Raw genomic sequence first — 15,822 nt, 5'->3', positions numbered from 1 at the left:
AACATCTTGCTCAAGGGCACCTCAGTCGTGGTATTGCCGAGGAGTCAAACTCTCTAACCATTAGGCCATGACTTTATCCTTCTGGTTAAAATATCTTTGTATTTAAAGACCATTTAAGTACTGTCAATCAATCAATCAATCAATCAATCAATCAATCAATCAATCAATCAATCTATGAAAATGATCAAAATGGCAAAATGTTTTTGACACATTTAGAATACGTCTCTATATCTCATGATGTTGTCTCAAAGTAAATGTTTACCCCAGGTGTTCTTGGTATATGTGAAGGATAACTTGTTCACAGGTTTACTGTATATTAAAATAAAATGCAAGTACAATAAAATGTACCGTATTTCACAAAATACTAAAAGTGGCTTCTTGAAAACCTTCCTAGACCATTCGACAAAATTAGTGACAACCGCTGTCAACTCTGAGTTTATGATTCCACATACCACATAATCACTTTTATGATCCCACATTGGAAGACACATAAAACATAAACAAGAACAACTTGCAAACATATGAACGCAGAGTTTATGGCTTCAGAAGCTCTTACCTGTGATTTTATACTGTATGAGCCCACTGTCTCCTGAGTCCAGGTCGATTGCTCTCAGAGTGAACAGAGTCACCGGCTCCTGGTTTTCTGGCACTTCAAGATTATAATACACTCTGCCAAAAGCAGGCCTGTTGTCATTCTCATCCAGCACTGTGATACGCACTGTGGCCTTGGCAAAGTTCGACGGAAAACCGCCGTCTTTGGCATAAACTGTTTAAAACAAAGATTAACATGAAGAGAGTTTTTTTTGCTTCATCATTCGAAAGAATTTCCTGCTCGTTTCCTGCAGCAGCTGTGTTATGACATTAAATTGGCATAAGTGAACACATTTTCAGTCATGAATTAAGCAATTACATGGCCGCTTGGCAACTGGTGAAAGAAGAGCCAGATTTTCTGCTCAGTGTAATGCCGTAAACAAGCAATTTTCTCTCAGTACCTGTCACAGTGTAGTCCTCTTTGGTTTCCCTGTCTAGGGATCTGGTGGTTGAGATAACACCTGTCACTGGATGGATTATGAAAACATCATCTCTCAGTCCTCCGTATGTCACTATGCCATTGCTCCCTATAATAATAATAATAATAATAATAATAATAATAATAATAATAATAATAATAATAATAATAATAATAATAATAATAATAACACCAATAATAATAATAGTAATAATAATAATAACAATAATATTGTTGTTGTTGTTATTATTATTATTAACAACAACAACAATAATAATATTTTTATTTATATATCACTTTAATAAAAAAAAAAAATAGAAATAATAAAGATTTTTAAAATCGAATAAAAATAAATAAATAAAAAAAAGATGCTAAAAATACCAAAACAGGAAGTGCTTTTAATTAAATGGCAAATGTTAGGGAAAAAAACATGTTTTCATAATCTAATAAATCTGTGTTACAAACAGACCGATTCTTTAGGCTCTATCTATCATTGCTCGCTCTCAGGGCACACACCACAATTGCCGTTAGTCACGCAGCAACTAAACTCGAGCACTGTGCTGAATCATTTTTTATTTGTTTTTTATTTGTTGTTTATACTGCTGTATTAGCAGTTGGCCTTCCCCTTGGTTTTTAAGATGCCAGGTTGCGTGCTAAAGGCAAACAATTTGGCAGAGCATCACCTGTTTTCTGCCCTAATCGCTCTTAGAGAGTGAGTTTATAATCCTTCTGTTTTATTCACTCCTGAGTAAGGCCTAGAGAATGCAGCCCTAACTCAGCCAAATCTATTACTACCAATTAAAACCAGCCTCTGGTATTCACATGTGTAGCTCAAGCAAGCATGACAAAGATGTAAGAGGAAAATAGCTCTAATAAACACAAACGCTTGCCCCATTCTTGACAGGAACATGACGAACCTCCAACGTGCAGGGAAAGTTAAATTGACAGCAGCTGAGCAGAGTGTGGATTAAAATCAACAAGGGACAAGCATCAGGAAGTTTATTATAAATCTATATCATAGCTACATGGCCTATAATAATAAAATAAATAAATAAACTTGGATGTTAAAGAATTACATTTTTTTCAGTGAGCTTCATTTATCAAAATCTTACCTTGGTCCGAATCCGAAGCCGAGACAACCAACACGGTGGCTCCTGCCGGCTGGTTTTCTGTGATGAAGGCCTCATATACGCTTTCTTCAAAAACAGGCATTTCGTCGTTCACGTCAATCACCTGCACCGTCAACTGCTGAGTACTGGACAGCCGGGGGACACCATGATCCTCAGCTACTAAGGTCAGATTAAACTGAGCTTGCTCCTCACGGTTAATGAGCTTCAAGATAGAGAGAGACCCTGAGGGAGAGCAGATGCATGCTGAGAGTTTCTCAATGCACGACAGCTTATGTAACTACCTTAATAAGATTTCTTTCGCAATCATTATACGATAACATTGTTTTTCTCCTAGTTTAACGCGCAGCTTAATGTTGATCCCTATTTTCATGTTCCCGCATGTAGTTAGCTGCTTGCATGCGATGCTCCCTGCCACATTCGTAAAGTTAAGAGCACCCATGGTGAGCCAACGCCTCTCTGCGGTTTACAAATGAGATGAGAACTCAAAGATGGCTAGACAAGAAGGAGAAGAAAGAGAAAAAAACATCTCCCCACACTGAGCCGTCTTACCGTACCTGAATGCGAATTATTTTGCCTCTGTAACAAGCCGCAGTTTATGAGTTTTTTCCACAGTCAACATTTCAGTGTTAGGAGGGAAAGAACAAACACAAGCTCGAGACACGCAACGGCTCTGCCTGCCGTGCCCCGATGAAATTAGGTCTGCCCTCGCCTGGGATGCCAGCATAGCACGAACAGCCATTGATCTGATCTCTATTTCACGCTTTTGCACAACCCACCACACCCGTTCAGCAGCGATCAGCGTCACCGGAGGCTGTTTTGATTCTGGTTCTTATTTCTAGTAAGTCTCTTGCTAACAGTCAGCTAAGATTCCCCTGAGCCATTAATCTGGTTAGAATTACAAGTTCAAATAGATACAGCCTCTTTGACTCTGTGATGATCCGTCTCAGAGAAAAGAGTCTGCCTTCACGAGCATGCTGGGGTTAATGCTGGGAAAGGTTCGTGTTTAAGGGAAAAAAATAAAAACAATTCCCAGCTTCAAATGAATCCAAACACATAACACTGAGGTACAGGCAATACAGTTCGTGAGAAGGGACAGTGAGGATGCAATAATTTGGAAAAAATGTTTGAAAAAGAAGAGGGATTGTGGTGCAAACAGGGTCCGATCCCACATGGTATACAGGCTCCTGCACATGTTTGAACTGTTTCCATATTTGTGCAGTCTTCAGACTTGTTAGTTCAATGCCTGGTGGAGCTCACAACAAAGCCTGCTGAAGGAGAGAAACATGCCGCTCTGTCTGTCAGTCGGTCGGGTATGTCTGGAAATAAACACGCAGTAAATAGCTACCAGCAGTGTGAGGCATGATGTCTACTGCTCTCTGCTCTGCATCATAACATCGTACCAGTGATACAGTACTCGAGTCATCGACTTGGCCTTTTTTTTTTACGTTCGTACACATCAATTCCTAATACAGCAGAAAAGACAAAATCACGGTGGATCTGAGACATTTCCCTGGAACACTGAGATGCCAATCATGAACAAAATCACACACCTCAATACATATGGGTGCAATTTTAAACCCAAAAGGAGCTCATACAGACACAGAAAGAAACTAAAACTGAGGACCCTGGAGCTGAGGCACCAAGAGGTAGAGACAGTGCATTTACAGTAGACTATAATTTAATACATCATGTTTTGTGTAAAATAGGGTGAGATGTTTTAGAATGTTTTACCTGTATTGGGGTTGACACTGAACTTGCCCTCAGCATTTCCATCCTGTATGCGATAGGAAACACGACCGTTGTCACCCTGATCTGGATCCTGAGCCATAATATATAGCAGGACAAATCCCACCGGCTGGTCTTCCATAACGCTGACCACTGCCGGTGAGGTAAACACAGGGGCGTTGTCATTGACGTCTGTTATAAAGATCCGAGCTGTGACTTTACCGTGACGTCGCTGATTCACATCATCAGCTGAATCGGTGGCTTGGACTACTAAGAGAAGTGATGAGATGTTCTCATGATCCAGAGACTGACTCAGGGTGAGAATGCCTGTGCTGGGGTCCAGCAGAAGAAGGTCTGGTTTGCTGGGCCACTGCTGAATAACAGAATAGCTCAGTTCACTGTTTGGGCCGCTCCCGTCCTTGTCAGCAGCCTGGAAAGTGTAGATAGAAGATCCAGGCTCCAGGTTCTCAGGCATCACAATGGTGACAGGATCTTCAGGAAACTGGGGCGAATGATCGTTACTGTCCTGCACGTCAATCTCCAAAGTGACAAAATGGCTCCTGGGAAGCGTGGTGGAGAAATCATCTACTTCAATTTGAAGCGTGTAGTGAGGTGCACGCTCAAAGTCCAGCTCGCAGGCCAGATACACATCCCCGGTTTGGCGATCTATCACAAAGGTGCCGTCCTGATCGGTACCACCCACTATTGTGTAGGTGACCTGACCCGATTCAGGGAGTGACCGAGCGTCCGGATTTCGCACAGAACCGATGACTGAACCTGGCTTTGCCCCTTCTACTGGGTTCAATGAAATGGAGACCAGGTTGGACGATGAGGTCCCCTTATTAGAACTGAGAACCTGCAGGAAAAAAAACACCACAAATATAACATTTCTAATTGTCTTTTGAACTGAATGTCTTGTTCTCTTTCATTTAAAAGAAAAAACAAGTGAAAATCGGTTCTTTGTGCCATTTAAAAACTGCAAAAAATACAAAAAACAAACCACTAACATCTTGTGGACTACATGTTTCACCATCAAAAAAAAAAAGACTTCTTGGACATGTTACAGGCTCAAACAAGCCTTCTGGCGTTAATCATAGTTAATCAGATGGCTTTACAACTGCCAGGAAAAATAATACTGGAGTAAAGAAAGCATAATCATAATAGGAAATTGTTAGAACATTTAAATTCACAATAAGTCATATTCTTTTAAAAATGGCTGATTTTTACACGCCCCTAATAAGCAATCAGAGAAACTTCAAAGAACAAGTGGTTTGCAGTCTTAATGGGAAAACCGCACGCTTTCCACTCGGCGTTCATGCAACATGTTTTAATAGTTATGAGAATAAAACAGAAAACAAGACAGATATATATGTATATACAGAGCCACACAGGCTCAAGGAATGACGTATGGGAGACCAGACGGTCAGACAGATGGGCAGACACGAGCATGAGCAGACAAGCGAGACAGACGGGAAAAGGATGTGGTGCCTGTTTGAGTTAGGGTCTAAGATTCATCACAATGAATAAATCAACATGGGACTGCTCAGAAATGTATTACTTATGGCATTCTATTAGGACAGATGAGAAAGATGGGATAAGATGTTTGAGTAAGACAGCGAGCTATAGCCAGCAACACAGGTGTTCATACAGTACATGAACTATTGACTGCGTCCGTGTCCAACTCCCCGCAGACACCTTCGCTACACCGGCAGAACAAACGAGATTCGCCCGCAGCCAAAAACTCTCCTTAAATTTAATATGACACTGGAGTAATTAATTCCACATTTAATAATGAATTCACTATCTAAAACACGAACATGAGGTCACTTCCTCTCGTAATTTTTAAACCGATGACATCGTAGAGACCAGACTTTACAGGCTCAGGCAAGGGAGCTTGCTTTAATCTGGTCGCGTATCAATTATCAGTCTTGGTCTTTGTTTTGGAACACATATGGGGAAAATGAAAAGATTCAAAAATCGCACAGCGTCTTTTTTCCCCCCCAACATTTCCAAGCTGAGATTTACTACTGCTGCTGTCTGCTGAGTCTGTTTCAGTTTAGCTCGTTCGTAAATCATTATCTTCATTAACGGTCTCAGGGATATTTAGTCCCAGAACTTTTTCATTGTTCAAAGCGCTACTGAACTCGTTTTAAATCGAGGGAGAAGAGCTTAGGCACTGGTACAGCAACGCATATGAGAAATATTCTCTAGGACTCTCCAAAGTTTCACACACTATCATTCAAACTGTTGAAAACAACTGCTGGCATTAAAAAAGGGACCTTCGGGAGTTAGCTACTGGTAAACACATCTTTCTCAGGACATAAACTTAAGTCTTTTTCTCGCAATAGATTCCAGGAAAGTGGCAGGCATGTAATAAGAGCTTATTACTGCACCTCCTGATTATTACATTTCGGGACTGTTGGATCCTCTAATCGTATTAATCAGCACGCTATATTCTATACAAGCAGACACTAGTACAGCTGCAAACATTTATAGTATAATATAGGATATTCAACGGGATTTACTACATTCATTCATTCATTCATTCATTCATTCATTCATTCTCTACTGCTTATCCAAACTTCTCGGGTCACGGGGAGCCTGTGCCTCAGGCGTCATCGGGCATCGAGGCAGGATACACCCTGGACGGAGTGCCAACCCATCACAGGGCACACACACACACTCTCATTCACTCACACACTACGGACAATTTTCCAGAGATGCCAATCAACCTACCATGCATGTCTTTGGACTGGGGGAGGAAACCGGAGTACCCAGAGGAAACCCCCGAGGCACGGGGAGAACATGCAAACTCCACACACACAAGGCGGAGGTGGGAATCGAACCCCCAACCCTGGAGGTGTGAGGCGAACGTGATAACCACTAAACCACCGTGCTCCCCATGGGATTTAATACAGCACAATTCAATTTAGTTGTATAGAGCTTTTAACAGTTACCAACGGTCTCAAAGCAGCTTTACATAGGTATAGGAACATAATAGAAATGTTAAAGTTTATAGTTTAAAATTAAGTTATTATTTATCTCTAACATCTATCCCTAACCAACAAGCCTGAGGTGACGGTGGTGAGAAAAATCTAGCTGAGATGATCTGAGGAAGAAACCAGACTCAGAAGGGAACGTCATCCTCATTTGAGCGAAGCAGGATTAAAAATAACGTCCTTTCTACAACAGTTTGTAGCAATCAATTATTCATTAACAAACTGCAACCTAAACAGATGGTTTCTGTAAAGCAACATCTATTTAGCCATTTTTAAAAATGCTGATATTTGGAGTTTTTTTGTGATTTCTCCATAACATACGCTACATTTATTTCTGATTAAATTCAGAAAGGAATAACACAAGAAAGTAGTTTTTCCACAACATTAAACGCAATAATTGATGGATAAAAAATGAGGAGTGATATTTCTTAATAAACTATGAAGTGGAATTGGGAAAGCATTAGAAAGAAACATGAGAATACTTTAAAACGTGCTGTTATTTATAAAAAAATAAATAAAATAAATGAACTAGATTTGTAAAGTTCGTCACGACAAATACGTTGGCTTTGACGATGCAAGTATTCGCAAAGGCCGGTGCTTTTTGGAGGTGAGTAGACATAAGGGTCAGTGTTACTTTTGGAGGCAAGTGGACAGAAAGATAGGGTGCCAAAACATTTGGGGGCAAGTTGAGACGAGCATGTGATGTCATCCGAATACTCCTGAGGAAGTTTCCCTCATTGTGACACTGAGTGTTTTGACATGTCACATGTTCATGTTGTGCAAATTTTTTATTTTTACGTGACATCATGTGACATCATCAGAATACACATGAGGAAGTTCCCATCATTGTTCTGAGTGTTTTGATATGTCACATGTCCATGTTGTAAAAAGTTTTTTGATTTTGCATGTTTTGGGGGCGGGGCTGCGGCACAACCGAAAGGCCAGTCGGTACACCAATCTACACTTTGTTCAGAGTATCACCCTAAAGGAGCCATCGAAGTTTGGTTTAAGTAGTTCGAAAGCTTGCCGAGTTATAAACCTCCAAAGTTTATAATGGGAGTCTATGGGAAAAAAGGCCAATTTGAGACCCGGTACCGGAAGTACCGGTACTCGGATCGCTTAGAAAAGTAATAGCAACAAACTTCAGACCAGGGTTTACAACATATCCGAATTTGGTGCATGTGACTCGAAAGCTCTAGGCCGCATTAAATTTTATACATTTTTGTCTACGCTGAAATAGGAAAACAGAATGTTGGCTTCTACAAAGCCAACATAATAAGTGAGTATACTATACTTACAAATGCATTTTAGGTTGTGTGGTGGTTCTAGCACTTAAATAACAAAATTACAATGGGGTAGTGACCATGAAAATGCTCTATCTTGGTTTTACTGAGACGTCTGAGTAAAACAGTCTGTTGTGGAGATTACCTGTATTCTCAGAGTAGCTGTGGCGCTGCGAGGAGGTGAGCCGCGATCTGTGGCCATGACGCTGAAGGTATATTCTGGCCTCTCAGCATGGCTAAGAGGGGAGGATGAATGCAGCTCTCCGGTGATGGGGTGCAGAGAGAAGCGCTCAGCCCTGAGACCTGCTCAGAATAATATGAGATACAGTACAGAAAGAATATCTTGAATCTTTGCAAAAAAGATTTTATTGCATTGAATTATTCTTGTTTGGTTATTTACAATAAAACCATTTTATGTGTATTTGTATGTTGTAAATCGGAGAACAAACACACATGGACTGCCGATATATCTGTTTGAATAACGTTCATGTCGTTTCTTACGCCAGACGCAATGTGGACTCCATATGGGATTTCAAATCCAATATACAGAAGGCAGGGTAAATATATTCAAAATAAGATGTCAGCTTAGATAGTAATGTATAAGAGAGAAACTCGATTAGACACACTATATGGCCAAAAGTTTGTGGACGACGGACCATCACACCAAAATGTAGTTCTTCTCCAATCTGTTGCTTGAAACTTATAAGCACACAACTGTATAGGATAAGTGTGTATGCTGTAATATTACAATTTCCCTTCAATGGAGCTAAGAGGCATAACAATAACACCTTTGAGATGAACCGGAATACTGACTGCACCCCAGACCTCCTCAACATCCCAACATCAGTCTGATCTCACTAATACTCTTGCAGCTGAATGAACACAAATCCCCACAGTGAAATCTAGTAAAAAACCTTCCTTTCCTAGAAGAGAAGAGTGGAGCGTATTCTAACAGCAAAAGTGCTCTAAATCTAGACTGGGATGTACAATAAGCAAATAAGAGCTGGACGTTCAGAGCTCAATAAACTTTTGGCCATACAGTTTAAACTGTTAATGAGATCTCGTTGGAATAGCCAAGCTTCCATGCTGCTGCATACAAAAGGCTTAATACGGACTCTATATGTGAAGAGCGGGAAAGCAATTTTTATATATATGAGTATATTTTATGTGACACTGTGGTCCAGATTAAAGCCAGAATGACTTTTTCACCTGACAACGAGTAGAAAACGGTGCCATTTTCTCCCTCATCTGGGTCTTTGGCAGTGATGGTGCCCAGTAAAACCCCTGATGGCTTTCCTTCCAAAACCTACACACAGACACAGACATACACACATAAGTATATATATATATATATATATATACATAAGTTATATAGTACCTTCTGTCATTAACAGTCACATAACATGATGATGTTACTTATTTTACATAAACCATTATGAACCATTATGAACAATCTATCTATAAATGTACAATTTCTATAAATAAATTTACCTAGAAGTTCATTAATGTTATATTGCACAAGCAAGACTGCGGTTATACTGAATATCGCATGGCTACGAGTGGTTGTAAGCATGAAGCTACGGTCTAAGTGCCATACAGTAGCACACATATAGCCACATCGGTTAATATTAGTAACTGATATTTTAGACACCAAATGATCGAAAATTTATCACAAAGAACACTAAATGACCTCACTGGCTTATATCGATTCATACATTCACTTTAATTTATGTCAAAGATTAGATTCATGGTACATCTGTTGTTTGTTATGTCTGCTGCAATGACTGCTTCGAAACGAAAAGTGGTTTTCGATGTGGCGAACAAAGACGAACAAAGTGATAAACACGGTAATATGTTCCAATGCGGTTATAGGATATATACACACTCTTGGTATGTGGCTCAAACAATCAAATTTGTGGACCAAAAATAATGGAACAGCTTTTATGACAAGATTGTAGAAAGTCCAGAAACCTTATAAAAAAAATATTTATTCACCTAACTGTACATTTTGTACTATTGATGTTTTAGGTTGATCAATTTAATTTGTGACTTGCGTTGTCACAGACATCTTTTAGGATATAGCATAAAATACTATCTGATGATCATTTAGATGCATGTGAATTTTGTAACTGAAAAATAATTTGCACAACATTTTATATAATCTGAATGTATCGCATTCACTTTCTCAAGTGTATAACTACTACAAAACATGTGCTTTATTACCCAAATATCTTTCTTTATACACCAAACAACACAGTCATGTCATCACTGTAACTTTACACCAGACTCCTTGTACCTGCATGAGTAGATCTCTGCGTGTGAAGAAGGGAGCATTGTCATTTTCATCCAGCACTGTGATGAAGGCTGTCCCAGTGGCACTGCGAGGGGGAGTTCCACTATCCTGTACCACCACCACTAACTGGTAGCTGGACTGGTGTTCTCGATCCAGCGCTAACCTTGTGCTGATCTCACCTGCACATCAATGTGATATCAACAGGTAAATAAATGCACAGTGAGACACAGTATATCGACATATATCAGAAGCCCGTGCAATACTCGAACTGTTTAATAGTCTCCCAAGTGTATAAAATACCATCTATTTTAACAGTTATCTCAATATAACACACTTCAAAAAAGACCTTATTGTTTTTATAGTATCTTACACAAAAATCGGAAAGTCAAACAATCTACAAAAACTATTTTCTGCTTCACGTTTACTTTGTAACACAACAAGCTGTGTGTTTATTTGTTCTTTTGGCTAATTAACTTCAAGAAACAAAACCAAACACGATGTGAAGACAACTTTTTTTTTTTTGATCAGGACACATTACAGCACCCCATCATTAATTATTCCTTGCATCAATTTGTATACATTTGTAAATCAAGCCTCAGGCGCTGGCCAGTTATGCAACAGTCATACAACTGCGAAAGCATTACCTTAAGTGACCATTATTTAGTAATAAACGGATACATAGCTGTGTGTCGCTATGGCTGTGTGTTGTGGAGTGTGTTTTGTTTTTAAAAAAATAAATAGTCATTTAATTCAATAACCGATTAAAGGTGAGGTGCACGATGTTTGAAAAATGCTTCAGAAAACTGAGTCGGGCCGACTAACAAAACAAACATGTACAGTAGCCAATTAGCAGAAAGGGGCGTGTCTTCTCAATACGCAGGGGAGAGAGTGTTCGGTGCGCATGTGTGACATTAGCAGAAAGCAACACACAGTACTACAAAAACACATTTGACCTGGATTACCATAGTATTACTCATCGAGTTCATTTATTGATAAAAACATCCCCTCGGCCGGCTGCCCCAGCAGGTTCCGCCATAATAGTTGCCTGGGTTGTGTGGGGCGGAGCTATCAAAACAGGGGTGACACCCATTTGGGTTAAGGTTTTTGTTTAGGTGATTTCAAATGTCAACATTGGCTTTCAGAGATCGTGCACCCCACCTTTAATTAATATGTACTATTTGTACTATTCCAGTATTTAATGAAGTCAGACAATATTTATTGAAAATTTGCTTCAAATCAAAGAAATATTGAGGAACACACATGCATACGCATGAGACGAGAGGCAGATAAAAAGAAACCACCTGAGAGAAAGAAAAAGAGATTGAGACTGGCAGAGAGGTTGTATGAATAATCTGACTACAGAGAGCAGAGGCTAGAGGAGAAGCATGAGTGACAGAAGGTTTTGATGCCACAGATGGCTCTTCCCAGCTGTTCCTGTAATTCCCCTCTGTACCAACGGTGACAGAATCCTAAACTAGGAGCTGTTGGAGATTCCTCTGCCTTCTGCTCGGAGTGAAAGTGTGAAGTCAAACAGGCTGAGCGTCATTTATCACACTCTAATGATTTATCCTTTTCTTCTATAATCACAGAGCACTTAAAAACCCACAGCAATGTAGGCTGAGGGTTATTTATCACATTTCAAATTGTAATGTAATTACTAAAAGGTTTATAGCACAGAATGAAACCAGAAAATGACTGGATAGTCTTTGTAATTAAAAGTTAAAAGAAAAAAAAATCAAAACTAGAAGTAAAGTTATAGCGTGTATAGAGCGGATCGATGTTTAGCTGGCAGAATATTCCGGATACAAAGACATTCTTCTCCTGATGCATTAATGCTATTCATTTTAGCCTAAGTACATTTTTTTTAGTCTTTGTCAATAGTGATATCAAAATAAGTAATCCATTTTAAGCAATTAGGGCACCAAGCAAAACGTTACAGTATATTAGCTGTGTGTCACTAGCAAGATTTTTAGGGTTGAAGACCTACTTATTCAGGAAACACTTCGACTAGCATTTAAAAAAACAAAACAAAAAAAAAAAACCAACCTTTTGACACTTTTTCATTGTAACTTTGAACAAATGTTTTAAACTCATGGTATCTTAAGTATATAACCTAGTGATCAAGCATTAATGTATTCAATGTTAGAGATTTAAGCACTTATGTACGTCGCTCTGGATAAGGGCGTCTGCCAAATGCTGTAAATGTAAATTTTTATGTTTAAGATGTAAACAGTATATTTAACAGGGCAAATAAGTGCATTGCATGCAAATGAGTGCACGTATTCCATCTGAAATTCCAGCTTATTTTCATTTGACATAGTCTGATTCGCTTTAACTGCAACCATTAATTTTGAAATACAGTTGTTCATTAGTTTTATCTCATAATAACAGATAGTATCAAATGCTGCTATTAGTGCAAGAGTAAATTATGCTGTTATCAGATTGATCCAAGATTCCAGCATTAGTAGAATGTGTTAAATAAAAAAAAATACACTTTTAAAATGTAATTTATGGTGACGATCACCTGTGTGTGAGTTGATCTGAAAGTGACGATCTGGGTACAGGAGCCGGTAGATGAGGCGGCTGTTGAGCCCGGCATCTCGATCTGTAGCAGGCACCCGGCCAAAGCCCGATCCAATTGGCAGGTTCTCTCTAACAGCCAGGAAAGCTCTCTCCTGGGTAAAGCGTGGTGAGTTGTCATTTTCATCTGTCACTGAAATACGCACTGTGGCACTACCCGTCTTTTTCAACTGCCCATGCCCAGATGTGGCAAGCACTGTGAGAAGGTACACCTCCTTAACTTCACGGTCCAGGGCGCTCTTTACAAACAGCCAGCCACTGTCTGAAACAATGCCAAAGCCTGCTGCATCTCCATCTGGTTGAAGGTGGTAAGCCAGAGGGACTGTAGTGCCCGATCCGGAAGCAACCCCACCATCTCTATTGAGAGCACGCACCTGGAGAAAACGGGTGTTGAGTGCGGTACCTTCCTTCAACTCTACTCGGTAGCTAAGGGTGTCAAAAACAGGCCCTTGGCTGTTCTCAGCCTGCACATGCACCACCAGGGTGAAAGTGGCACTGAGCTGTGGTGCCCCCATGTCTTTGGCAAGAACCTGCAAATCATAGCGTGCCACCGTATCATATGACAAACTTCCAATCAGACGAATTTCTCCACTGCTACGGTCCACATTGAAGGTTCTCTGAGCACCACTGGAGTGAAGATCGAAAGTTAAATCTCCATTAGATCCAGAGTCAAGATCCACAGCCTGAATCTTGTACACCACTGTTCCCATTCTTGTATCATCAAGAAGAATCAAAGATTCAGATGCTGATGGGATGAAGGTGGGAGCGTTGTCATTGACATCTACCACTGTGATATGGACACGGGTTTGACCAAAAGCTGGCGGGTTCCCACTTTGTGCCTGAACATCAAGCTCCACAATGGGCTGGAGCTCATGGTCTAAAGGCAGACTCGTTCTCAAAATTCCTGTCTCAGGATCCACTGTGAAATACCCAGTAGGGTCACCTGAGCAGATGGTGTAGGAAATGTCCTTTGAGATCCCTATAAAGAGTGAAATAAAGCAGGATGACTGAGAAAGCAAATGAGAATACAAGAACCAGAGCCTGATCAGTCTACAAATATGTTCAGCACATAAACTCTAAAACCTAGTTATTTTGTCATCATGGGAAACCATGATGGAATACTCTAAACGTCCAAGGAAAATTGTTAAAAAACTTAAGTGGTAAAATGGAATTTATGATTAATGTCGATTCTAAATGAGGTGTGTACAATGGCCCAGCGCCTATTTGTACAAGTGGTGTTGAGAGCAGGGAAAAAAATGAACACCGCCTTTCATCACGTTCAGTCACGTTGTCCAAAGGGACTGATGAATCTGGGTATGGCTTCTAGTGTTATATCACGTGTGAGCACTAGTTTTGCTATGCCTTCTCATGGAGCTACAGAGTAAACAGTTTCTTTAGCTCACTCACCGTTCTTGGTGCTGGCACGCACAGTGCCCACTTGGGTCCCACGCAGGGCATCTTCAGATACTGTGAAGTAGTATTGAGCCTGCTCAAACACGGGAGGTGCCACCAGACCAGCCACGATGCTGATGTTGACCTTGGCATTTACTGGAGCTGTGAGGCCACCCCCGTCCTGAGCTGAGACCACCATGGCGATGACTGTATTTGCCTTCCCATGCAGAGAGCGTGATAGTGATATCACTCCTAAAAAATGAAACAGCTCAATTAGCACAAGTTCCAGTAACCTATAAGTCAGCCTTCAGACAAAGGAGACCTTTAAAAAAAAGAATTTATTTTTGCCTTTCTTATTTAAAAAAAAAATAAAAAATTAAATATACATTATATATATATATATATATATATATATATATATATATATATATATATATATATATATATATATATATATATATATATTCATATGTTATGTAAGATTAAAGCTGAATGTTACTCAGCTCACCGGAGTCTTTATTCAGTGTGAAGAAGGGCGAGCTTCCACCGGGGGCCGTACGGTACGTCACCCGTCCATTCTCTCCTGCGTCAGGGTCATGGGCTGTGACCCGGATGACAGACGTGCCAGGACTACTCTGAGTACTTAGACTCACAGCATAATGCAAGGGGTAAAAGGTTGGCCAGTTGTCGTTAATGTCCACCAGGTCAACGTGAACATAGGCAACAGAGCTCAGGCCACCCTGAGAGAATAAAATCAGCACGATCTTTAATTGTTCAGCTCATGAAATCTACTGCTGACCCTTGCCAGAATCAGTATAACAAGACATTTTAAATCCGATTAAAAAAAAAGCTTTGGGCTGATGTTCTAACAGAGTTTGATGTTTCCAGAAGGCATAGATGTTTTAAAGGTAAAGATAAATTGATCATTTCTCCAGAGAGTATTCCCATCTGTCAGGATAACATGACTACTGTTGTGTGAATAGTGAATACCGCAAAGCCTTCTTCTTTTAAGCTAGGAAGAAAGCGAGGCACGTCTCCAACTTATTAAATATTACAGCTCTTAAAGGCTCCGCTCTCTGAGATTGCTTTAACATGTCTGCTGCAATTTCCTTTCATTGCTGCACAATGATTTTAAGTGCTATTTAGGCTGCCATGGCACAAGATGCTGTGCAACTCTTAAAGCATTACCATGAGAGCCATTCCAAGTTTCCCTTTTGTGTTTTTTTCCCCCTTGCCGACATGAATGCAAAATATTCTTAAGACATTCTTCAAAGGCTTATCGAGGCAAAGAAGCTCTGGTGCACAGCTTCTGCAGGGATTAACATCAAGTCATGACAATTTATTTTTACGCAAATTCTCCCAATTTAGACACGATCGCTTCCCAAGCAATTATCTTGTTCCTTCCTCATGA

The 15,822-nt window shown here is 40.0% G+C and overlaps 1 protein-coding gene across 1 annotated transcript in view; it reads right to left on the bottom strand.

The window, feature by feature from the left end:
• Nucleotides 1-15,822, bottom strand: part of dchs1a (dachsous cadherin-related 1a) — a 124,619-nt gene that overhangs the window by 12,119 nt on the left and 96,678 nt on the right. The window contains exons 5-14 of the mRNA XM_047820807.1: nt 14,920-15,151; nt 14,427-14,663; nt 12,964-13,998; nt 10,443-10,618; nt 9,356-9,452; nt 8,292-8,449; nt 3,871-4,720; nt 2,122-2,361; nt 993-1,118; nt 557-766 (exon numbers count right to left, since the gene is read on the bottom strand). Coding sequence (XP_047676763.1) covers nt 557-766; nt 993-1,118; nt 2,122-2,361; nt 3,871-4,720; nt 8,292-8,449; nt 9,356-9,452; nt 10,443-10,618; nt 12,964-13,998; nt 14,427-14,663; nt 14,920-15,151 — 3,361 coding nt within the window. The remainder of the gene's footprint in view (nt 1-556; nt 767-992; nt 1,119-2,121; nt 2,362-3,870; nt 4,721-8,291; nt 8,450-9,355; nt 9,453-10,442; nt 10,619-12,963; nt 13,999-14,426; nt 14,664-14,919; nt 15,152-15,822) is intronic.

The sequence above is a fragment of the Tachysurus fulvidraco genome, chromosome 11 (assembly GCF_022655615.1).
Source record: "Tachysurus fulvidraco isolate hzauxx_2018 chromosome 11, HZAU_PFXX_2.0, whole genome shotgun sequence".
Lineage (NCBI taxonomy): Eukaryota > Metazoa > Chordata > Actinopteri > Siluriformes > Bagridae > Tachysurus > Tachysurus fulvidraco.
Note: the sequence above shows the minus strand (reverse complement) of the source record. Positions and strands in the feature narration are given on the sequence as shown.